The sequence below is a fragment of the Tenrec ecaudatus genome, chromosome 3, assembly GCF_050624435.1.
Source record: "Tenrec ecaudatus isolate mTenEca1 chromosome 3, mTenEca1.hap1, whole genome shotgun sequence".
In the NCBI taxonomy this organism is placed as follows: domain Eukaryota; kingdom Metazoa; phylum Chordata; class Mammalia; order Afrosoricida; family Tenrecidae; genus Tenrec; species Tenrec ecaudatus.
Window position 1 is genome coordinate 186,010,424 of NC_134532.1, and position 26,406 is coordinate 186,036,829.

The 26,406-nt window shown below is 38.8% G+C and overlaps 1 protein-coding gene and 1 non-coding gene across 2 annotated transcripts in view; one reads left to right on the forward strand and one right to left on the reverse strand.

Moving 5' to 3' along the window:
• Positions 1-26,406, reverse strand: part of DTHD1 (death domain containing 1) — a 228,966-nt gene that overhangs the window by 182,741 nt on the left and 19,819 nt on the right. The window contains exons 6-7 of the mRNA XM_075543590.1: positions 13,870-14,034; positions 12,445-12,734 (exon numbers count right to left, since the gene is read on the reverse strand). Of these exons, the coding sequence (XP_075399705.1) occupies positions 12,445-12,734; positions 13,870-14,034 (455 nt within the window). The remainder of the gene's footprint in view (positions 1-12,444; positions 12,735-13,869; positions 14,035-26,406) is intronic.
• Positions 21,148-21,274, forward strand: LOC142444081 (small nucleolar RNA SNORA72). Its single transcript, XR_012783756.1, has one exon. It is a non-coding gene; the product is annotated as a small nucleolar RNA SNORA72 (small nucleolar RNA).

Consider the following 26,406-nt stretch of genomic DNA (forward strand, 5'->3'; position numbering starts at 1 on the left):
CTGTGGACCAAGATCCATTTGACATCAGCCATGTTCCAATTCCTTTTCTGAGCCAAGCTTGATTCTGGCAATTCTCTGTCAATGTATTGCTGCAAACATTGTTGGATGACCTTCTGCAACTTTTGTTTGCATGAGATAACAATGATATCGTTCCATAGTTTAAGCATTCTTTTGCATTAGGCACAATTATGGTGATGGATTAAATATTTTCTAACAATAAATAGGATAATTTTTGTTATGAATATAACATAAGTAATTAAAGGTAATTTTATTATAAGATTATGTATTCATGAGTCATTTTGAAATATATCATCTTTTCAGAGCTGCAATTTTATCATTCCAAGATTATAAATGCAAGGAGATACCCCCCCAAAGCACAAAATTGCACTGAATACAGCAGAGCTTTCGTAGTATGCATTTTTCCTGCTATTTAAGCATGGAGAAAACTCATTCTGAGTTAGTGCATCTGCTGGAATCACCTGGGGAGGTTCTCTCTGTTTACAGTGAATTTTTCATAAAAGCATTTTCACTTGAACTTTGTTTTTTGTGATGGCAATTTAAGTGACCAGTGTGGATCTATGAAATTTTGTTCCCTATTCAGGAAAAATGCTGCAGAAACTTGTGATGTTGAACACAGCTTACTATGACAGCATTATGGGGAAAATTCAGGTGTACAAGTGGTTTTCTTGTTTCAAAAATGGTGAAATGTCAATTGATGGCAAGCCTCATTGTGAACATTTGTCAACGCCCGGAGTGGATGAAAATGCCGATTTGCAGTTCATTTGGAGTTCATTCCATCAGATCAGACTGTTAATCGAGCTTTCTATTTAGAGCTTTGGGAAAGATTGCTTAAAAGTGTGCCACGAAAACGTCCTGTTTTGTGGCAGACAGGGTACTGGTTTTGCCCCCATAGCAATACACTTGCTCATACAGACATCTCTACGTGCCAGTTTGGGACAAAAAATAGCATGGCTGTCTTGCCCCACACACCTCACTCATTTTACCTCCCTGCTCATGCGACTTCTTTTTGTTTCCAAAATGCAGAGGGACATAAAATAACAGCAATTTGATAAAGTAGAAGAGGTTAAGAAAAAAATGAGGGAGGTGCTGCCAGCCATCCAAACAGATGAGTTAGAAAAAAGTTTCCAAGAATTGTATAAAAAATTTGATGAACATGTTAAGTGTAATGTAGAACACTTTGCAGGTTATAAGATTATATTGTAAAAATATATAAATACATAGCTTTTAAAAATCCAGTTTTGGGTGTTCCCCCCTCACATATGTTGAAAAGTCCGTTTCCTAGTCAAGTGATTCTCTAAACGTATCCGTTGTTCTGATAACTGCTGACAAGCAGGGCTCCAAGACATCACAGAATGAGCGACAGCCCGGTCCTGCACCAGACACACGGCTGGTTGGGGATCAGGGTTTTCATTGGCTGATTTTTCCAAAGAAGATGGTCAGGTCTTTCTTCCTAATCCATCTCAATCTGGATTATCTGCTGACACCGCACCTGTTCTATGTCACAGCAACAGACAAGCCTCCACTGACAGAAGAATGGTGGCGGTATACGAGGTGCATTGCCTCGATATTGAACCTGGACCTCCTGCGTGGACTCCGAAGAATCCTACCACCCCCTCCCTGAGGGGTGGACAACAGAAAAGTGGGTAAAGGGAGACATCGGTCAGTGTAAGACATGAAAAAAATAATAATTCATAAATTATCAAGGGTTCAGGAGGGAGGGAAGTTTGGAGAGGAAGGGGAAAATGAGAAGCTGATACCAAGGGCTAAAATAGAAAGAAAATGTTTTGAAAATGATGAGGGCAACAAAAGAACAAATGTGCTTGACACCATGGATGGATGTGTGGGTTGTGGTTAGAGTTGTATGAGCCCCCAATAAAAAGATTTTTTTAAAGACTTCTACCACGGGGGTTGGGGCGGTGGTAAATAGTGTCAAAACGGCGATGTAGAGCAAATAATTTGTATTATCCTAGTTTTTCTCACACACTAACATATTTAATGAAGTTAAAACAAAATCATTAGCTACATATCTAAAGTGTAAAATCAACCACTTCTTGTCCCCCCGATAACCTTTTTTCCCTTCCAAACGTATTCTGAACATAATGCCTTTCAGAACCTTGAGATACTGGCTATAAAATAAGAACTTCTCATTTAAGGAAATCCAGAATGAACTGATATTTGGAGGTTTACTAAATGTTGCTTGCAAGAACATAGTTTTTTCTCAATAACAGGCTTTGGAATTTTTCACAGACAACATAGGAAGTGAAAAGCAGGGGACAAAAATTTGCTTCAAAAAGCCAGATAAAGGGGTGAGAGGTCTACGAACACGAGGAACCAGAAAAGTCCTATGGGAACAACTGACTTTGAGTATATCTGTATTTTAACCCACTGCCCACCATGTCTATAACCTTGGCTTATTGCAACGACCTGCTACCTAGTCTCCTTGTTACTAGTATTTGCCTCACATTCTCAATACAGTTGAAAACCAATTCAGCTCATGTCACACTTCTATCGAAATCTCTTCATATCTTCCCATTTCACTCAAAAAGGCAAAGTCCTGGCAATCACCTGCAATGCCTCATTAGTTTGTACCTTTCTACAACATTCCTCTAATTTCCTCGATCCAGCCACCTACCTCCCTACCATTCCTCAAACACAGCAGGCAATTTTCTGCCTCAGTTCAGTTGTACTTGTCAAGCCTTCAGTCTGAGACAGTTTCCTGAGGTGGTATCGTGGCTTTTCCCTATACCTTAAGTGTGTCATTGGTTCAAAGTCACCTCAAAAAAGATCCTCCCAAGGGAAGGGGTATATGGATATAGGGAGTAAGATATGTCAATAAAAATATTAAAATAAACTGAGAACCAACAACAAAAAACATCTTCCCAGTTGACTCGATTCCCATTCTCTGCTCCTGTCCCTGTTTCATTATTCTCTGTCACACGTTTCATCCTCTGTAAAGCTGCACATTTTCTTTATTTGCTCATTCTCTGTCTCCCATCACTGGAAAATAATTTACACGAACAAAAGATGATGCTTCTTATATCTTATACATGTCTTGGGAAAATCTCATCCCTGGTTCAGAAGGCAACTCTGAAACCCGCAGACTGCAATTGGGTTGCTACACATGAAACTAAATTGAATGCGACTCCATGGGAGGGCTCCACAGCACTTTCCGCGTCTGTGGTGCTCCCGAGGCTTGGATGCCATGCCGCAAAAGGCAACATGCTAGCCCGGGAGCTCTAACTTAGGGACCGGCAATCCCAGACAGTCCCGAAGCCCAGGAAAGAATGAAAGGGAGCTTCCATCCAAACTGATTTACCTCACAAAGAGTAAGAGACTGTACTACGTGAAGCTCACTCAAGAGTTATCTATAATGATATAGATAAATGAATATCGATATTTTGGCATTTCTCAAAGGAAAATTGCCTAAAACCAGTAAGTATTTATGTACTTGTAGTCTCCTTAATGCTATAATGTTAAGTCATTACCTATGATTCGGTTGTCAAAGGGAAGTATGACTCAGCCCTTCCTCGCTTTCAGGGGCTGTCCTGGCGCTGGGTGTAAGTGATACAGCCAAACAAGAAAAGGCCCTCCTTTACCTGATCCTTGTCAAAGAAAAGAACATCCATCAATTCAGCAAGTAGACAGAAAGCTGTAACCATGGCAAGCCCTTAAGAGGTGTAGTAAGAGCTTACATAGTCAGGAAGATAGAGACAACGTCTCTGAATGTGATCATTGCAGCATGATTTGAGGATACAATTAAGAGACCACATGGGGGAGGAGGATGAGAATCTTTCAAACAGGGCTTTGGCAGAATCTCTTTCAGATTCACAGAAATTAAATCAGATCCTGCTCATGGCCTGTGTACATGTTCTGCATGTGCACAGTTGTGTTCTGGACATAAAACTCTCCACAATGTTATCTGTTTTGTTATGACCACATACTCAGATGCCTTTGCATACTCAAATACAAGTAAGCATCCTTCTAGTCTACTCTGCTGTCCGCAAAGTTTGTGCTACTAGTTCTTGGAGCCTCACTTTTCTGTAATGCTTCAAGGCAGCTGACCTTCTGTGAATACCATCCATTCTTGATTGGCTCTCTTGAAATGGCTCAATGTCAGCCAGTGACTCTATATGTCCCTCTCATTTTCTTTTATGGTTCCTGCATCATTCAATATTTTCCCACAAAACCAAAGCAAACTCTGCTATTGAACCAACTTTGGCTCATAGCGACTTTATCAGACAGGCTAGCATTTCCTCTGTTTCTAAGGCTGCCGACCTGACAGGCGCAGAAAGCTTCCGCCATCTCCTACGTGCGGCTTGTTTTCAAACTGCTGACCTCAAAGCTAGCAGCACAACTCGTGACTCCACCAACCTCCTTATTTGGCCCCTAGAATCCTTCAATATTTCAACTCAAGGCTTGGCTTTTCTTCAGTTCTCTTAGCTTTAGAAATGCTGTGTCCTTCCTTTCTGGCTTTCTAGCCCCGGGTCTTTGCACATTTTATTATAACATAATTGGTTTTCTTGAGCTGCCTTTTGCAATGTTCTGTTCAGCCTTTTTACCTCAGCATTTCTTCCATTTGTTTTACCAGTAGGTTTCTATGCTCATGACTTGGTTGCAGGGTCTTCTCTGATACCCATTTAGGTCCCTTCTTTCCTGTCTCTTAAGCGAGCTTTCGCTCGCCTCGTGTGCGTGCAAACCCTGGACAAGGAATAAGGAAAACCAAGGAATAATTAATGTGTTCGTATTATTGTGTCTACAAAGAATATTGCAAGTATCATGTTAAAATAATAAACAAAGCTCCCTTGAAGGAGGTTTGGGAAGACTTCTCCTAAAAATCATGGCTGCAATTGACTCACATATTTTGGACATGTATCAGGAGAGACAATTTGCTGAAAAAGACAGCATGCTTAGTAAGGTAACTGAAAAATAATCGCTTCCATTGACTGCATTACGACTCATAGTGATCCTCTAGGACAGGGTAGAACTGACTCTGTGGGTTTTAGAGACTGTAACTCCCTCATCTTTCTTCTGGGACTGGCCGGTGGTTTTGAACTGCTAATGTGCAGTTAACAGGCCAAAAGTTAACCCACTACACCATCAGAAACAGACATTTAACAAGAGGATAGCACAGGACCAGGTAGTGTTTGACTTGACTCCATGACTCCTAACAACAGTGTTTATATCCCAGGCCCTGATGGAAGGGTGTGATGCCAGTGTTTTGTTAAGAGTCCTGTTGCTGATGTTGTGTCGGGGTTAAGTGCCGTTAAACTGGTGCTGAATCACAGCGATCTCATGTGTTTCGACATTGCCAGACCCTGCACCGTCCTCACAACTGCTGTGTCTGGATCTACTGTTGCAGCCACTGTGTTAATCCATTTATTTGAGTGCTTCCTCTTTTTTTTTTTTGCTGAATCTTTCTACCAAACATTATGTCCTTTTGTAGGGATTGTCTGTGCTAATACCCTGTTTCCCTGAAAATAAGACAGTGTCTTATATTAATTTTTGCTCCCAAAGATGCGCTAGGTCTTATTATCAGGGGATGTCTTTTTTTCCATGAAGAAGAATACGGTACACATTTATTGTTGAACAAAATAAAGGAAATTTATGACCTATATGTGGTAATGTAGTAGTTGTCATCACAAACCAGCATCACCAGACAAACTGTGAATCCTACAGTATCAAGCAGTATCAAGAATTTCTTGTTACTCCTGCCCTGGGTGACTCGCTGTCTAATTGTGAGTCAGCCAGACTCCGTCAGGGCAGAGCAAGCAGCAGGTGGCAGCTTGTCCTGACAGCGGCATGGGCTCTTTGATTAAAAGAGACCTTGTACTTCCTGTCTGCTCCAGCTGGACTACAGCCAACAGTGAGCTGTGCAGTGGCACCCACCTCTAGGGTCTAGAGTCCAGAGTTACGGTAGCTTTGGGGGACCTTATCATCAGGGAGGTCTTATTTTCGGGGGAGCCTTATATTTCAGCAAGAAACAAAAACTGTAAGTAGGTCTTATTTTTGGGGGGCTGTCTTACTTTCGGGGAAACATTGTATCATGTCTAAAGTAATTGAGATGGAGATTCACAATCATCATTTATACGGAGCATTCTGGCTGTACTTCCTCCAAGACAGATTTATTTGTTCTTCTGGTAGTCCATGGTCATTTCAATATTCTTCACCTCCTCATAATTCAAATATTTAAATCCTAGTCTGCTTTTATTCCCTGTCCAACTTTTACATTCGTATGAGGCAGTTGAAAATACCAGGGCTTTTAAGTGATGAAAAATCAACTGAGCATCCAATCTAAGCATGGACCTTTAGATAGTATCCATTGAATTGTGCCCCACCCCAAATATGTGCTGAGCCCTGACTTTGTAGGGTGGATATGGTGCACATTGGAAAGGGGATTTTCTTTTGTGTTTATGAGGCCATATCAAGGTAGTGTGGATAGTAAACCTAATCATTTCTGAGATATAAAAAGACCACAAAAGACACAGAGATACATATCAGGAAAAGATAAATTCTAGTTGAGAACCTTCTTCAAACCAAGGAATGCCAAGGCACTAAGAGCCACCGGGCCTACAGACAAAGGTTTCTGACAGCTACTAGAAGCTGAACGATAAGAAAAGACCTCACCCTAGAGCCCTAGATGGGAAGAATACAGCTCTGTTCTTTAAAGAAACTAATTTGTAGTATTTCTATTATAGCAGTACTGAGTAATAAAGACAGTGGAGAAATCAAAGCAGAAATGACCTAGATTTGTGGCCATGAGTCCCTCCCACCCCTTACAGGAAGGCATGACATACATGCGTGCCATCCTTAGACATTGCTACTTGGCATGCACCCCCGCCCCCTACTCATTACAGGCAAGTCCATCCAGCACGACTGCCTATGAGGAGAACAGTAACTCACTCATATTTAGGGAAGCAGATAAACACAGCTGGCTGTCTCAAGTATTACAAGAAAATAATTTACATCATTAGTTTGGGTGGGCCCCTTCCGGTTCTGGACTATCTCTACTGAGAAAGATCGTACCAAGTTATGCACTGTTGTTTCTGCTGCGGAAGGCAACTAGGAAGAAATCTCTTCCGCCCTTCCTTCCTCTCCCTCCTCCGTCTCCCCTTCCTCTTTCGCAGACACCCTTGCCCTCACTAAACCCTGTCAGCTGGTTCAGATGACAAAGAACTTTCATAAGGGAGGGACTTCAAATTGTGGCATTTGGGGCCCCACTTATTCTTGAAATGCTAGAAAAAGGTCAACCTTGGCTTCAATCCTCATTATTTTTGAACCAACAAAGCAGGGGAGGGGGGAGTATTTTTGAACCATAGAAATACAGGTGTCATTCAATTCAGTGGGGTCCACATTGAATTTTAAATGAGCAGGAACCCTTAACACAAATCTATAGCTAAGTCTCCTGGAGCGGAAATCCTCTTAAGCCCCATTTCTGTAGCCCCACATCCTCACGTACGCCTCCCGTTCACACACACACAGGTTATGATTTTACTCATAACTGGAAATGTATTCATTTAACTTGGATATATAATCCCCATGTTGTGTACACACACACACACACACACACACACACACACACACACTTGCCTGTTAGATTCTACTCAGACTCAGAGCAAAATAGTCCAAAGGAGCAGTATCAATGTAAATAAATTGTTATCATGGCATTTCCCGCTCTTCTCCCCTACAGCTGACTAGCCTCCAGGCTCTTCATTCTCCTCCGTGTCTCTTTTTTCTTTTTCACTTTCGTCTTCTCTTCTCTGCCACTCCACATCCATCAGTCATTGACTTTCATGTTTCTTTTTGTGTAATTGAGAATAATCTGTTAAGCATTGTTTTCCTTTTTTAAAAAACAGGTGTATTGGAATATAATTCACACCCTATATAATTCAACAGCTCAACACATTTAGAGTTGTACAATCATCACCACAATCCATTTTAGAATACTTTCTTCATTCTTGGAATCATTGTTATTAACTTCTCATTTTCCCCAACCTCCTCAGCCATATCTCCAAGGAACTAGTAATCCAGTTTTTAATATTTTCTGCTTCCTTTTCTATTAAAGTTTTTTCTGTTTCCCTCCATTATTGTGAGTTTTGCTGTTTTCTTTTTAAAAATACTGTTCTGTATATGAAAACCAGGATAAATATATCTATACAAATAGTAACTGAAATAGTGATTGTTTCATATTTTTTCATTCTGCTAATTTTGTTCAGCATTGCCTTCCATTCATTAATGTACTACCTATCTCTTGACAAGTGTTGGATGCCCTGCCCTCTGGATGTTTATGTTAAGAACAAAATGTTAGGATTTGAGCAAAGGTAAGTAAAAGTGTGTTCATTCCTCTGAGAGAAAAAACAAGATCACAGGACCAAGACTAAGATGAGTGGAGGAGGGGAATTCAGATAAGGTTGTCAGGAAAGGCCCCTCTCTTAAGTGGACACAGAAAATGAGAAGGGAAAATTAACTGTGAAAACGGTGCCAGGAAGAGCATACAAGGAAAAGGAGACTCATCCTACAGCTAAAAGCTGATGTAAACCAAAATAATTGGCATTATAAGACAGGAGGGAAAGAGTTAATTAAGATAAATCAACTAAATAAGTAGGCGAACACTGCAAAGCGTTGCGGTCTATGATGAGAATTTTTGTTTACATTCTAAGTAAAATGAGGAAACTTCTAAGGGCTGTCAGCAGGAAGTGTGACCGGATTTCCCTTAGGTGTAAGAGACTCTCTGTGACAGTGCAGAAAGTACATTGGACAAGAACTGAAGAGAGAGCGCCCGTCAGGAAGCACCTGGAGCAGTTTCAGTTGGAGATGAAACAGCCCTGGCCTGGTGCTTCCCCACTGAAGAAAGACAGCCACGGACAGATTCACCAGGGAACGTGGGGCGCAACTTCCATGGGAGAAAGGATGAAGATGAGAATGAAAGATACTGAAGAGACGAGCTAATTTTGTGTGTTTGTTGTGATTGTTATTTGTTTGCCGACTTTTCCTGTCATGGGAAACGTGTCATTCAAAGACTCACATTGAGCTTCTTTGAGTTCGCTCCCCAAATTTCAGATAGCTGTGTATAGCTCCCAGCTCTACTCAGAACTGGACATGCGTCCTTTAACGTGCACATGTGAATTGAATTTCTTTTCTAACGATGTTGAATAAGCCACTTGTGGCTCAGGTTCTTCTCGAACTGAACTTCCAGGGGAATAGGACAGAGAAGCAAAGGCAGAAATAGGACAAAGCTCTGCTTGTCGTAAATTATAAGGAGCGCACAAGGCAATAGAAGAGAATGTGTGAGCTAACAAGCCACTTTTGGGTGGTGGGGAACGGGTTCTCTGTTCCAGGTGGTATTGCAAGTGAGACCTGAAGGAATGCAAACAGCTGGATGGTGGAGCCTTTCTCGCAAAGCAGAGGAGAACTGCAAAGGATGTGAGGCAGGAATAAAATCAGTGCAGGGAGGCAGGAACTCAGAGAAGGAGTGGGGGTGGGGAGGAAATAGCATTTGAAGGTCTAGAGAAACAAGCAAAGGTCTATCATCTAGATCAGAGATTCTTATGTGCATATTTTAAAAAATTTTATTGTAATTTGAGTAAACAGTCACAGAGTGAACTTGTTTTCCATCCAACAGCTCATGCATACTCTGCTTTGTGATATTGATCATAATCCCCACAACGTCCTAGCTCTCTTCCCATTGTACTGTCTTTATGATTTCCGTTTGTCCTCCTTTCCCAAGTCTGCTGCTCAGGTTGCTCCTTGAGTAAGGGCGGCCCTTGTGAGCTCCTGGGGTGGGTAGGTCTCAGGACAGCAGACCTCACAAGTGTTATTCCCCTTGAAGCCCTTTCTCTATGTAGCTAACAAATGAGCTGCACAGCAGGGGGGTGAGTTCAGTTCCAGCCTTATAGGGCAGGTGAGGATCATCGACCTAAGGACAGGACTCTGCTCATGTGTATAAGACTAGTTTTCTTTTCTTTTAGTTATTTTTTCACATTTTCTTCTGTATGCATCCAGGATTTTCTAGTGTTATCCCCTTCAGACCTGTGGGGTGTAGTAGTCAGTCACCATCTAGTGTTTCCGGTATCAGTGTCGTGGAGGATGAAGTTCACATGGTCCCTTCATTCTTTGGACTAATTGGTTTGTACTTTATTTTCTTTGTTTCCAATAGGTAGAGATTTATAGTTGTACCTTAGCCGATGCTCACATGGTTTTAAAGCCCCAGTCACTAGTCAACAAAGTAACATCTTGGTGTATTATGTTATCTCAGCAGATGTAGATGTCCCTGGCTCCCAGGGGTCTGAGCTACCAAGTCCAATAACTCGTTTTAAATCAGGGGTTTTTAACATCTTTGTGTAAAAGTCCCCGTTGCATTTAAAACCTGTGGGTTATTTCCCAAAATGCTTATAAGTACATAAAATACATAGAATTAACAAGCAAAACTTTACTTTAAATTACTGTTCCATCCACATATCCCTTGCCATGCACTGAACCCTGGTCAGAATCCTTATGGGTCATGGTAAAGAACTTTCATATTGTTCAAAGTAGAATTAAAAAACAAATAAAACTCACTGCCATCGAGTCAATACTGACTCAGTGATCAGTAGGACAGAGTTGAACTGCTCTTGTGAGTTTCTGAGACTATAATTCTACTGAAGTAGAAAGCCATGTCTTTCTCCCATGAAGATGTTGGTAGTTTTGAATGGCTGACCTTGCAATTAACAGCCCAATGTGTAACCACTAGAGCATTATACAATGTCCTGTATGGTTTTTTAAAAATCATTTTATTGGGGGCTCGTACAATTTTTATCACAATCCATACATACATCCATTGTGTCAAGCACATATGTACATTTGTTGCCATCATCATTCTCAAAACATTTGCCTTCTATTTGAGCATTTAATATCAGCGGCTCATTTTCCACCTCCCTACCCACTACCCCCTCCCTCATGAACCCTTCACAATTCATAAATTATTATTTTATCATATGTTACACTGTCTGACGTCTCCCCCTGCCCTCTTCTCTGCTGTCCATCCCCCAGGGAGGAGGCTATACATAGATTCTTGTAATCGGTTCCCCCTTTCTACCCCACATTCCCTCTACCCTCCAGGCATCGTCACCCTCAAGTAGAAGGCAAATGTTTTGAGAATGATGATGGCAACAAATGTACGTGGGTACTTGACACAATGGATGTATGTATGGATTGTGATAAGAATTGTACAAGCCCCAACAAAATAATTAATAACTAAATAAAAATTAAAAATAAATAAAACTCTCATACATGAGTTTCTGTGGGTTTGTTTCTCAAAAATACACAGCCTAACACAGTGGCATTAGAATTTTAGGAAGAATCATGAACAACCTTCAGGTGGAGAGGGCACAGCCTTGCTGGCTGAAAGAAAAGAAGACTTAATGCATTTGTTGAGGAAGATAAAATATTATACGGTATTCGTTATAGTTTGCACCTTCACAACAAGAAAGCAAAAAGATCCTCACTGAACCACTAGGCACATTGTGGTAAATGGAGAAAAAGATTGAAGTTTTCAAGGATTCCATTCAACTTGTATTCATAATCAATGCCCATGGAAACAGCAGGTAAAAACTCAACTGACATACTGCACTGTCTCAAAAGATCTCTTCAACACGATCAAAAGCAAAGCCATCCCTTTGAGCAATAAGGTGCAACTGAGCTAATCCAGAGTATTTTATTTGCATCTGGTACATACAGCATCTGAACATTTAAACAGAAAAGTCATCTCCTGGATTTCCTGTGTTTTCTGTTGCTATCTGTACCAATGTACATCTTCTGGTATAGCCAGATGTTTGGGGTAGAATTGGAATCATGATGGGGGTGGGGGAGGGAACATTTAAGAACTAGAGGAAAGTTATATGTTTCATTGTTGTTACTCTGCACCCTGACTGGCTCATCTCCTCCCACAACCCTTCAGTAAGGGGGTGTCCAGTTGCCTCCCGATGGGCTTTGAGTCTCCACTCGGCACTCACCCACATTTATGATATTATTTTTATAGGATTATTCTTGTTGCTGAATAGAAGTAGAATTTACATGGTCAAAAAGGGAAGCCAGAGAACATTTAAGGGGTGACTGAATTGCTGGTCTTAGCTCAAAGTTAGTGATCATGGCATGGAGAAGGTTAAGAATGGCTATTTCTGAAACAGTGTCGCATTGAATCTCCCCATAAAGAAATACACATCCCCTAACTATACAAGGAAGAGAGTGAAGCAGGAAGAAGTAAGTAAGGTGTTTTTCTCTTCCATCCTCCCCAAACCTCTCTTCAATCCTCTGAAAGTTTCCTTAGTAGTTCAAGGTTAGCAACTTTTCCGACTGTTGTGACTTGTTGTTCAGCCTGTAGAAGGTTGGGCTAGCACATAAAATGTGTTTCGGCCCACAGAGTATACAAGCAGATCTTATTATACTTACTTGAAGCAAATATATTCCCAGTGAACCTGAAAAGAAGCTGCTCTCCTTCTCTTAATTGGAAACGACGAGATGGCTCTGGGGGACCACGGAACCCTCCCCTGTACAAGGTCTTAAGCTCCTCAGCTGCATCTTTATAAGGCACCACTAAAATCACGGCTTTGTGTGGGCGGTCCTTCTGGTAATTCAGTACTATGCAGGCAGTGGTGCTGAGTGTCGCTTCCTCTAAAGTTTTCACGAAAGAAACCAAGTGGCCGTTGTCCACAACGGAAGAGAGGTGAAGCACAATAAATCTGTATGGAAAAAATACACAGACTCAACCACACCCTGCATCTAAGGATAATCAAGAAAAGAGCCATTATCATCTAATGCCCTTCAGATTCACGCATTCTGATGACCAAATGACAATTTTGTTAATGACTTTAGGAAAATTCTAGGCAGTTACAAATCTTTCATGCGGTGAAAAACATGTAAAACTGTGCACGCAGATTGATAAGGAAAACACATATCAGCCCAGGCCCAACTTGCTGACTAGGTAAGACAAGCGGGGTGTCATTGAAATCGTTGTCATTTGCCATTGTCGGCTAAAGACTTTATGGGAAACCCCATCCCCTGATCCTCCTCCAATTCTCCAAAGAAATGTTCTTTGCCTATGGGATCCCCTCTTATATGAGGCCACCGTTCACTTAAAGCCAACCACTGAATCATTAGGGTATAGGGTCGGCTCTTTGGGTAGTCTACCCAACCGCCATATTGTCTCTGAGGAATCAGAATGAGGTTGAACTCTACTGTTGACTAATTTCTACCCAGGTTTGATTTGCTTCCTTCCTTCCCAAGAATCCATCTAAGACACCCTTCACTATATCACATACACAAGCATTTTCAGCTCAGAAACGGATTTGAGATCATTTCCTATGTATATCTTACATTATGAAATGTAAGATAAAAATGCTTGCTTTAGATATGTCTGCTATTCCCCTATGAGTGAATATTTCTTACAAATCTTAAAACTCTTCTCGGAATGGGATGTCTAGAAAACATGGAAATGAGAAAGCAAAATGAGGGTTCTGAAAGAACCAAGTGAGTTGTACATACATAGCTATGCGTTGAACATCCTATGAACCATTAATTATTGCTTCTATGGACTTTCAGATATGGGGGTGCCGTGTTAACACGATTTCTGAGTTGGAGAAAGTTTGTATATATGAATCTAAGTTGTGAATGGTTACCAAAAGTACCTGTTAAACTTTCAGGAATTAAATTGGAGTTAACATATACATGTCAATTGCATTTAAAACATATTCTAAAGGATTCTCATATTTCTGTTTAAGGGATATAAATATTGTTTTATGATTCCGAATATTGAATATCAATTATGGACTGCCAAACTATAATATTATCAAATTTTATTGTTTACCATTACATTACCTTTCTAAATGTTGAAACAATTCAAATGATACCAGGCCGTTCTGCATGGGTCTCACCACAACATCATCAAGCCCAAACCAACCACAATCTTGGCTCCTGAATCCCAGTAATTTGAAAGATTCACAGGTATTGCTCCCGGGTTTTCTTATGGAAAGTTTTTTTGTCCTATATTATGGTAGTAGGGGAAAAAAGTTGGCAAAATGTCTGTTTAATAACTCATATTGAATGCCTTCATATTCCATTTGCTGACTAATTCTATGAAAATCACACAAGTATTACATTCCAGTGATTATGCTGTGCACCATAAATAGATGAGAAATTCACAGCAATTACCTACAGATACTCAGGGCATTACAGCATTTTCTTGACAACTAGCTGAAAAGTCGGCAGTTCAAACCTAGCCAAAGGTACCTGGAAAGGCAGACTTAACTATCTGCTTGGAAAAAGTCTTAAACACGTACAGAGACCTACCCTGCACCCATGGTGTGACCATGAGTCATAATAAACCCAACATCAATTAAAAACATGTAATTTCAGAACAAATTTAGCTGTGATATAAATGTATAGTAGTGTATGCATAGAATGAAGGTTTTTAGGCGATCTTGAAAAAAAATACTGATATTCAAGATGGGCTTTGGAGAATGTGAAGTACTTTACTGTGGTAAACGAGAGTAAAAGGAATACAGCAATATTAACCAAACTTGCTCATATAAACAAGCCTAGTCAAGACTGGTGTGATTGCATAATAGTTAAAGCCACAGGTTCTGAAGCAAGACTACCCAGGTTCTGTTTGGGGATAGCTCTATGAGACTAATGTTATAATGTTTGACTCTACATCACAAGAGTTAAGAGTTTCTAGGGGGGGGGGAGGATGTGGTGGGGAGATGAGTAAATGGGGAGCTAATAACAAGTACAAGACAGAAGAAAATACTCTAAAATTGATTGTGGAAATGATTTCACAACTCCTTTTAATATTTAGGTTAAACTATTGAATTGTATGATATGTGAACTTTATGACAATGTAACAGGGTTTATTTTAGTTATTGAGTTAAATACTTGTGGAGTACTTACAATTTTCACTGAACTTTTAGAACCAGAATTCAAGTTTTCTACTTTTGAAAAGATTCAGTCTTACCCCTTCTGTTAATTGTTTTATTGGAAAATATTTGAATATTCACTCTCTTATAGGTTTTCCCCTTACACAGGTTCTGGCTTTTGAAAAAATCTTACTGTAGCATATACAAATGCTATTATGGAGCTTGGGGGGTATATGGTTTTAATTCAGTCGACAGCTCCACCAAAGGAAAGATCTGCTTTCAGAAGGACTACACCCAAATATGTCATACAGAGCACTGCTCCACTATCACATAGGGTCCCTATGAATCTCGGACCAACTTCACAGCAGCTAACAATATAAACAACATTAAATTATCATCTTATTTCTACAGCAGAATATGAGCCAAGTTCTTTTCCTTGTCCAGTCCTGTGTTTTCCTTAGCCTACCCTACTTGAGGGTCTCAAAGAGACAGTGTTAGACTACATGACACTCCCCTAGTTAGAGCTACTTTGACTAATAGTACATCAATTTCTAAAAGCCAACCAATTGTACACTTTCTCTTTGGAATTTGAATTAATAGACCAAGATATGCTAGCCTTATTACTTAGTTGGCTGTGTTGGGCTGAGCCATATGCAGCCAGATTAATAAGAAAGGGAAAAATGAAGAACTAGTAAAAAAGAAAAAGGAAAAAATCAAGTTATAGCTTTGAGGAAAAGAAGCTTTCTTGTTTACATTAAGCCTGACATTATAAAGATGTAGCCATGTTGCTAAGATGAGGCACATCTATGTCAAAGAGTAGAGCTGGCACATCATAAAGCTAAAGGAAAGATGAGGAATGGGGCCTTTTCTGGTCCAAGAAAAACCTAAAGACAGATATTTTTGCTGTTTATAATTTACATGGGTCCAAAGAATTCCTCCTTTGCTTAAATACTTTGGGTTTACATTTTTATCAATGCCATCCAGAGTCCTTAATAATTTGAAGGTCAACCTTAGACTAAAATTTATATGATAGTAGGTACAATCTACATTCAAGTTAAACAATTTGCTGGAATCCCTCTTTTTCCTCTTTTAACAGCTTTGCAACTAAACTTGTCTATTATATGCGTTGTCAGCAAACTTTGGCAATGAGCACTTTATGGCAATGAAGAGAAGTTGGTCAAACTCCACAAAAGATAATGCTTTGATATATTAATCACTGAATAAAATACAATAGACCTTTGCCCATCAATGGATTAATGAATAATCAAAATGTAGTGTATACATATGTTCATGTAATCATAAAGAGAAATGAAACTCTCAGGGGCCTCAGAACCAAAGGACTTCCTAATACGTAGTACAACATAGATACCATTTGAAAAGATTATACTGAGTGTGAATTGAGTCAATCACAGAATGACAGATACTGTATGGATCTCACTATATGAAAGAACAAGAACCAGCAAAGCGTATGAGGGGTTATTAGATGTAGTAGATGTGAGAGGGATAATCATTGTTTAGGAAAAAGCTTCTGGTTTTGATTATGGAAATGTTGACAATGATTCCTGGTTATGTTAGGTTCCAGATGAAGAGCAGACTCTAAGGAAGGAGTAGACTGCTCACTTCAGATGAATTAGTCACTCAGTATCTCAATGGATAACAGTCAATCACTGTAAGATACTGAACATCTTACAAACAGCAGCAGAACCTTGTCAGAGATGGTGCCAGAAGATGAGTCCCTCAGGTCAGAAGACACTAAAATATGACTGAGGAAGAGCTGTCCTCTCAAAGTAGTATCGACCACAATGACATAGATGGAGTAAAACCTTCAAAAGTAAAGCTTTTAGGAACTTAATTGGCTGATGGAGCAGGAATGAAAATGAGAAGGAAAAAAAAGCTGCAAAAAATGTGTTTGTAATTAAAAATTGAAATGTTCAAAATACAACTCTAGGAATAGTGGAATTTGTCAAAAAATAAAATTGAACCCATAAAGATTGATATTGTAGGTAAGAGTGAACTGATATGGACTGATGTTAGCTATTTAAAGGGAAAAAATCTTATGATTTACTTTGCTAGGAATATCTAAGATGAATAACATCCGATTCATCTAAAAAAAGGACATTTTAATATCTATCTTGAACTGCAGTGCTGGGGTGACAAGATAATATATATCTGCATAAAAGGAAATCAAATCAATAAAACTAATATATAGATTTATGTATTAACCACAAAAGTTGAATATGTCTCCTGATGACTTACAGGATAGGGTAAATCTTCCCTGTTGGTGTCCAAGACTATAACTCTTTACAGAATTTGGAAGCCTCATCTCTCTCGCCCAGAGATACTGGTGGTTTTGAACTGCTGACATGGATCGAAGCCCAGCATATAACCACTATGCCACCCGGGCTCCAACCACTAAAGCTAATGATGCAGAAATTGAATAATCCCATCAACATATTTAGTCTGAATTTATCAAATATATAATATAGATTTATGGATAAATATTGGCCAGTAGAATGCAAATGCTGGAAACTAAGAGGAAAGAAATATGATCCTGATATAGATACAAAGCTGGGGAACATGACAGAATTTTCCAAGACCAACAACTTATAAATAGCAAACACCTTTTTCAAAAACACAATTAGCGACTAAACATATATATGACTTCTCCAAATGGAATACACAGAAATCAAATTGACTACATCTGTGGGAAGAAAAAAATGGAGGTCAATATCAACAGCTAAAACCAGGACAGGGGCTTACTGTGAAGCAGATCACTAATTGCTCATATGTAAGCTCAGCTTGAGGATGAAGAAAATTAACACAAGTTCACAAGAGGCAAAATACTACCTTCAGTCTATCCCACCTGAATTTCAAGAACATCACAAGAACAGATCTGATGCACTGAATACTAGTTGAACATTAACAGAAAACCTGATTAACATCAAGGGCATAAGTCATGAAGAAAGAAAAAGGTTATTAAAAAGACAAGAAAGAAAGACAGGAACAAAATGAGCATCAGAAGAGATTCTGAAACCTGCTCTTTACCACAGAACAGCTAAGTCAAATAGGAGAAATGATGACGTGAAAGAACCGAATAGGTAACTTTAAAGGCAGCTCGAGCATGAAGAGTGGAAGACTGAAATGAGATGTGCAGAGAGCTAGAGTTAGAAAACCAAAAAAAAGGAAGAACACGCTCAGCAAATGTTAAACGGAAAGAACTCAAGAAAAGATTTCAAGCCTCCAGATGTAATATTGAAATATCCTATGGGCAAAATATTGAATGATTCAGGAAGTATCAAAAGAAGATGGAAAGAATACATAGGGACACTGTAACAGAAACAGCTCGCCTGCAGTCTGCCATTTCAGAAGGTAGCACATGAGCAAGAACCACTGGTATTGAAGGAAGAAGTTCAAGCACTTACAGAATTAGTCAAAAACAAGGCTCCAGGAACTAATAGATTGCCAATGGAAATTTTTCAATATTTTCTTGATTGAGTGCTTTGTTGTTACTGTTAACAAGTGAGTTCTGACTCGTCTCGGCCCCCATGTATACAACATAGTATGGCTCTATAGTATTTTAAAGACGGTAGAGCCCTGGTGGTGGTGAGGTGATCATGAATTGGGCTGTGATCTGCAAGATCAGCAGTTTGAAACCATTGGCCACCCCACAGGACAAAGATGGGGCTCTCTACTGCCATAAACACAGTCTTACAATCTCAATGGAGCACTTCTACTCTGCCTAGAGGTGACTGTGAGTCGGCATCGGATTGTTGGCAGTGAGTTTGGAGTTTGGGGACATTTCAGAAATAGATTTCCAGGCCTAAATTCAGAGGGATTTCTGGGGGGTATTTTTGCTATTAATTAAATGCTTATCTAAGTGCATTAACCAGAAACTCCCTGGGGTCATGCTTTCATGAAGGAATTCCAGCGAATTGGCCTAATACTAAGTTTAGTGTTCCCATCCTACTTCATGCTTCCTGGTGTAGTGCTGGGATCTTGAAAACTTTGGAACATCAATTCAAGCTACAGCCATCATTCTTTATTGGTCTGGAACAAGAGCGGGAAAAGGAGAAGCATGAATCAGAGCGTGAAGTGCAATGCATGTGTAACTGACTCTGTGATCAGGACACAGGAAGAACTGAATTATGAGTTTATGGCCCAACATAAAACTTGATCAAAGATACTTTACACTAATCCTAATGCAAAGGGGTGGAAATCTGAATAAAATTTGAAATTCCTATGCAATCAGTATATTTCAAGTCATTGAGGCTGGACGAACCCCCTAAGCTATTGTCCTGAGGTAACCTTTGAACTTCAAAGAGCAACTACCTCCTGAAATCATCTTTAAAGTAAACGATAAATCAGTAAAGAATGTTTGCCTGGAGCATTTGGTTCAAGAATTTTCTGTGCTTATTCAAATTGGCAACAACAGCAGGAGTGGCGAGATGAGCAGCATGGGGGTGACTGTGTGCTGATCGTGGAAGAGCTCTTTGGAAGAGGATAGTGACCGTGAGAGCGGACTGCAGGAATGCAGTCAATGTCAATGAAGCATACATGTAAAAATGGTTCAAATGCTTCGCATCCAGCATGAACTACAGTACTGATATATAATCAACCTTTCCCAAAACAATTGGAAAGATAGCCTAAATAAGTTGTACTTGCAACTCACCAAACAGGAATAAGTTTTCTGAGGTCCAAATTAAAGTGTACATGCTACCCCATCCACAGCATACATACTACATAACGCAGACAGACATGTCAGAATTGTATTGTCAGTGTTCTCATATTATTACTTTCAGTATACTTATTTTTTCCAAGCGAATAATAACTAATACATACTTAATGTGAATATTATTAATATTTTAGGATTCACCTTTTCTGCTAAAACTGAGTCAATCATTAAAGTATTGATTTTAAAATGGTATATTGACCATAATGCTACCTGTTAAAATATACATTTGATTTTAGAGTTTTTAAAATAAATGACTAAATCAAAGAAGCAAGTATAAGTAATTACATTTGTGGCTGTTAGGTGCCTTCAAGTGGATGCCGACCCACGGACAATAGAACAATACACCGCCCAGTGCTGTTCCATCCTCCCGATGGTTATGTTTGCCCCCATAGTTGTAGCCACTTCGTCCATCGTCTTGTGGAGATGCTTCCTGTTTTTCACTCCCTCTCTGCCTTACCAAACGTGAAGTCCTTTTCCAGGGATGAGGCTCTCCTGATAAGGCAACCGCAGTACATGAAACGAAGTCTCATCCTCCTTAATTCCAGAATATTCTGGATGTACTTCTTCCAGAATAAATTTATTTGTTGTTTTGACAGTTCATGAGCCTTTACATATTCTTCCCCAGCACCATAACTGAAATGCATCAAATTCCCCTTCAGATTTCCATATGCATATGGGGTGATTGAAATATACCATGACTGAGTCAGGTGCACTTTAGTTCTCACAGTAACATCTTTGATTTTTAACGCTTGAAGGATTTCTGGTGTGGAAGATTTATTTACCCAATACAATGCACCATCTGATCTCTCGACTGCGTCTCTCATGAGTATTGTTTGTGGATCCAAGCAAGATGACATCCTTGACAACTTCAATCTTTTCTCCACTTAAATTAACATTATGTAATGGAAGAGTTGTGAAGAGGTGGTTTTGCTTAGCATTAAATTGTAATCCACAATGAAGGGCATGATCTTTGATCTTCATTGGCACTTGCTTCAAGGGTTAAAGTTTGCCTTATTTTCAAGTACGCCCCACTTTCTGCAAGCAAGGTTGTGTCATCTGCATCTGGAGGATTGTCAATAAGACTTCCCCCAATCTTGATGCCACAGTCATCTTCTATTAATTCAGCTTCATTAATTATTCAGCAAAAGGATGCAACCCGGGCACACTTTTGCTTATATGAGAGGTGGGGGGGGGAGCTTGTATCTTTTTAATAATAGTTTTATTGGCATATTATTTATGTATTATATAATTTATGTATTTGTTGTGTTTATAATTTAATTGTTAAATCATATTAAGAATAGTTGTGAAATCATCAACCACAATCAATTTCTGAACATTTTCTCCTCATATTCATTGTTAACTCCTCACTTCCTGACATCTTTCCCTGCCATGTCTATAAGTAGTTATTAGTGCCGGTACTGTCTATATAGATTTACCTACCTTGAACTTCTTTTGTAGGAGATCATCCAAAACATAACCAGGAAGAAAATAACATCAAGAAAACCAACAATTCAAATATTTTCGCTGTCCTGGTTTTGTGGTAAGCAGGGCAGGCTAAACATTCGCTTTATTAAGACCCTGCATGTGTCCCCAGGTTCAGTTCTTTTCCCTGGTTTCATTAGTGCTGGTGATAAGTTAAAAAAAAAAAAGGACCAACAAAAATTACTAGACAAAGCATAGAAAAGTCTCAATTGAAAAGAAAGCAGAAACTATGGAAAATGCAAATAGCTTTAAAAGGGCCAAGAAGATCAAATTAGAAGGTTTTACATTTTAACCTCACTGTATCAGTTACAATAGACCTTAAAATGTTCTGTGTTGGATCCGAAGACTAGTCATATCTCTTGGTTGCGGCCAATGCTTTCAGTAGAGCTTGGAATTCTTCCTTCAGGACCACTGGTTCTTGTTCATCAGCTACATCCTGAATAGTTAAATATCAACGCATTCCTTTTGGCACAGTGACTGTGAATGTTTTCCTTTCTTTTTTGATGATTGTTGCATCATTCCATATTTTTCCCATTGAATATTTCAATATTACAATTGAAGGCTTGAATTTTTTCTTCTCTTCCTTTATTTTAAAATATATTGCGCATGGTCTTCCCTTTTGGCTTTCTGACTCCATGTCTTGGCATATTTTGTTATAATAATTTACTGTACTTGAAGTTTTCTTTTCCTTTCTTTGCTTCCACTCTTTCTTCCACTGGACTTACCTACTTAATGATAAAAAGCAAATTCCACAGTCTCCTCTGACATCCACTTTGATCTTTTCTTATTTCCTGTCTTTTTAACAACATTTGATTTTTTCAGGTATGTAATTCTTGGGGTCATCTCCCAGTTCATCAGACTTTCTGCTATTAGTGTTCAATGCATCTTGAGATGTTCTCAAAATTAAGGTTGGATATACTCGGGGTTGTATTTTGTCTCTTGTGGACTTGTCTTATTTTTCTTTAGCTTCCGTCTGAAATTACATATGAACTACTGGAATACATTGTAAATGTTCTTCAATTTTGCATACTAGCTTTAGTAGTTAGTGCATAAAATTGAATAATATATTGACCGCAGTGTCTTATATATGGATAAATATATTATCCTATAACAGTTTTATATTTCAGGGAAAAAATCTGGAAATGTTTTTCTGGTGACAAATTGCACAAAATTTCTCTTAAATACGTTATTTCCACAATGAATTTATGTCAATCAGTCACACCTGGATAGGGGTTGTGTCAAGTCTGTCAATCAAGTTGCAGTCTGATGACTCCTTGATAGTGTAAGACACTGAGGCACAGGAAACTCTTCCCCCCCCCCCCGTCTCTGCTGCTTCACCTTCCTGCCACTCCCCTGAGAGATGCTAGAGCCTCACCACTTGTCCGCAGAACTTGGATCGACATGACTTTGCACCCACTGGTTTGTGAGCTTCCTGAATTCCATATCATTGCACGTGACGGCACGAGTCTAAAGAAGGAACTATGGACTAGTATCAGACTTATGGACTTTAAGTGTACTGGGATGGCATGGTCTCACGATATGTAATTACTTCTTACTATTTCTTACACATGTACATGAGTGTCACTGGATTTGTTTTTCTAGTCAACCTGGCCTAACACATCTGGCATAGTGAACCTTATGATTTTCTGGTTCAAACGCCCTTTCACCACTGTTGAGAAATTCCTTCTGACACATGATGGAACAATTCGCATCCACTCTCTGAACAGTATTCCGACATCAAGAAATGGAATGCAATAAAGACCTTTTATTCTTCATATTCAAACTAGGCCTTGGCATCAAATAGGTTTCATCTTTTCTACCATATGAAGCTTGGATTGCTTAATGATGTGTCTGATTCCATAGGAAATGTTCCACTTGCTTTGCTCCTCAATGAAATAATACTAAATAAACAGCTGAGATGTGTTATAATTTGGTTGTTATTCTCTACTGGAATAAGAAACTACATCCATCACATCTGGTGAGTTTTATTATAGCATATCAATTTAACATTATCAAAAGTCTAGATTAATTAATAATATAGCTTACTTTCCAAAAATAAACTCTTTACTTATTCAGTTCACCTATCAAACAGAACACCCACTATGCTGAGTGATGATAAATGGAAAGGGGTGGAGTAGAATAATTGTATAGAAATAATTATATATATTTTAAATATCATATATAGTATAAGGTGCCAATGACTTTTCTCTATCTTTGGCACAGTATTTCATGCTGTTGAGCAGAGTTGCTATGCGTAGCAACTTGACAGCACCTAATAATCTTAAAAACATGAATGTGTAAATAGTTGGCAGAGCAATATAAATAAAATTATGAAAATTAGCATATTTGGAATTACTCATAATTTAGAATAAAATAAAAGGCAGAGGACAAAAACTTATTTTTAAGATAGTAATAGCCTTTTGTTGCCACTGTTACATGTCATCAAGATGGTTCCAACTCGTGGCAACTCTATGTGGAGCAGAATAACCTTGTCAAGACCAGGGCCATCATTAAAATTGGTGTCCTGTGGCAGCCCCTTGGTGGAGTCCCTTTGTCTACCCATTTAGTCCACAGTCTCCCTCATTGGAGCTGCCTCTATATTTTAGCAGGCATGGTTTCTTCTTTCAGGGAGCATTCTCTCCTGATAAAATGTCAAATGTACATGAGACCAAGTTTCACCCTCCGTCCTTCCATGGCTCATTCTGGCTGTGTGTTCTCCAAGATAGATTTGTGAGTTCTTTTGCTTGGCACTTCCACTATTCTTCACAGCACTAAAATTCAACTAAATCGATTCTTCTTCACTCTTTCTTATTCAATGCCCACATTATTTCTCAGCATGACATCCTTGTTTTTTGAACATTTTAAAAAGGTTTTATACAGCAGATTTGTCCAAAGCCACACATCATTTGATTACATCCTTCGTGACCATTATGTATGGATCCAGCAGGGTGAAATCCTTTCCAACTTCAATATTCTTTCCATTCATCATTAGCTTATCTATTGGTGTGTACATTGAATGGTAATCCATACTGAAGGCCGCAACCCTTGATCTTCATCAGCAAGTGCTTCAAGTCCGCCTCACATCAGCAAGCAAGATTGTGCCATTTGCTTATTGAAGGTTGTTAATAAGCCTTCCTCTGATCCTGATGCCTCTCTATTCATATTTTCCACCTCCTTGGATTACCAGCTCTTCATACAGGTTGAAAATAGGGTGAGAGAATACAATCCTCACACACATCTTTCCTGATTTTAAACAATATGTGGTCTCTTGTTCTGTTCAAACAACTACATGTTGGTCTATCCCATGTACCAATTACTAATAGATGTTTGCAGCTGTTTTTTCTCATTGTTTTTAAAGATTTAGTGACATATAACTCTCAGATCATACATTCCAATGGTTTCAGCATATTAAAAGAATTGTGTGAACAACCATGCAATCAATTTTTGGACCTTTTTCTGATTCTTGCATTCATTATTTCCCCTAGCCTCAGCTGCCATAATTCCAAGAAGCTTTCAATACAGTTACTATCTCCATAGATTTACTTATCCTAGATTTCATATAATGATAAACCTACAACTCCTCCAACAACAATGACAATAAACCACACAGAGAAACCTCCATCTCATTTTGACTAAAGCTCCATCAACAAATGAAGGTCCCCCAAGCTTTATCTCACCCACATCATTAGGGTCAACTCTCCTGTGAGAAGGACACTCTTCCTCAGTCAAAGGTTAAGAGCCTTCCATGTGAGGGGCACAACACCTGGAAATGTTGTGTTGCTCTTCAAAAGATTTTCAGCAACTAATCATTCCTAAAAAGACAGCTTCTTCCTTCTCCATCATCTGTTCTCCACTGAGATGTGTTCTAATAGGTGATCCTGCTGCGACTGAAAATTCTGGTGAGGGCATCACAGTAACATACAAGCAAGCATAGTGTAACAAACACATATTGTTTAAAATCAGGAAAGATGTGTGTTAGGATTGTATTCTCAAACAAGGGGTGGATGGTCGCCTTTTAGAAAATAAAAAGTATAATGCTTGAAATAAATAATTTAAACAATAATGGAAATACTAGAAAATATTTGATAACAAAAATCGTGACGTATGCAGGGTATAAATTATCTTTTTGAAAAAATTAGGAAAAAGGCAATAGCATATGTAATGTGTTGTATTTCTTTCTGTACACTATATGCCATATTTGGATCTATGGTCATAATTGATTTCATTCTATCATCATGCTTAAGCTTTGCTTTTACCTTCACAACGTTGTGGTCTCAGTTTTCTTCTGTCACCACTTTGCTATGGGAACTTTATATTTCAGAGCTTTCTTTTTTAGTTTCTTTATTGTTTTTGGCCATTACATTTTAAAACTGGAATAAAAATTGCTTGCCATTGATCATTTTACCTTATTACATCAAATTAATTTCATAAGCATATTATATAAATGCAAATAAAAATGTTTGAGGCTTTGAAATTTTAAAAAACAAAACAAAAACATGTGTTAAATAAAAACTCTATGTTCACAACTTATTTTCATTTTTTCATGGATATTTAATGGTCCAAATGATAAACCTGAGGCTACAGTGATTGTATTCCCTTTTATGTTATTTTTATCTTCTATGGGAATGCTTATGTTATATTTGAATAGGTATACCAAAGAATTTTCCATGTGATCTGTAAATAACAGAAGGGATCAATGTGCAATCAATATTAATTATTGTTGGAGATTGGAATGCAAAAGTCGAAAACACAGGAAGGAAGAGCAGTTAGAAAATATGGTGTTGGTGATAGAGAGGCGGCTGAAGTGTTCTCAAATTTTAGAAGACCAACAATTTGTAAATACCGTTTTTCCAAAGCATACAAGGCAACAACACACATGGACTTCTTCAAGTAAAATACACAGAAATCAAATCAACTACGTCTGTAGAAAGATGCAGTGGACAAGCTCAGTATCAACAGCTGTGGTCAGACCAGGGACTTCCGAGGAACAGATGTAAGTTCAGTCTGGAGTGGAAGAAAATTCAACCCAAGCCACAGAAGCACAAAGTGGGTGTCAGAAGAGACCTAGGCACTTGCTCTTACTCAGAGAGTAGCTAAAGCAAATAGAAGAAACAATGAAGTCAAAGATGTGAATAGAACATCTGAAGGACAGCTTGAGAAAATAAAATCAAATATTTTGATGAAATGGCCAAAGACCTAGAGTGAGAAAACTGAAAATAAAGAGCATTATTCGTGTATCTGAAAGAATTCAAGAAAAAAAAAAACAACAACCAAGCCTCTAGTTGC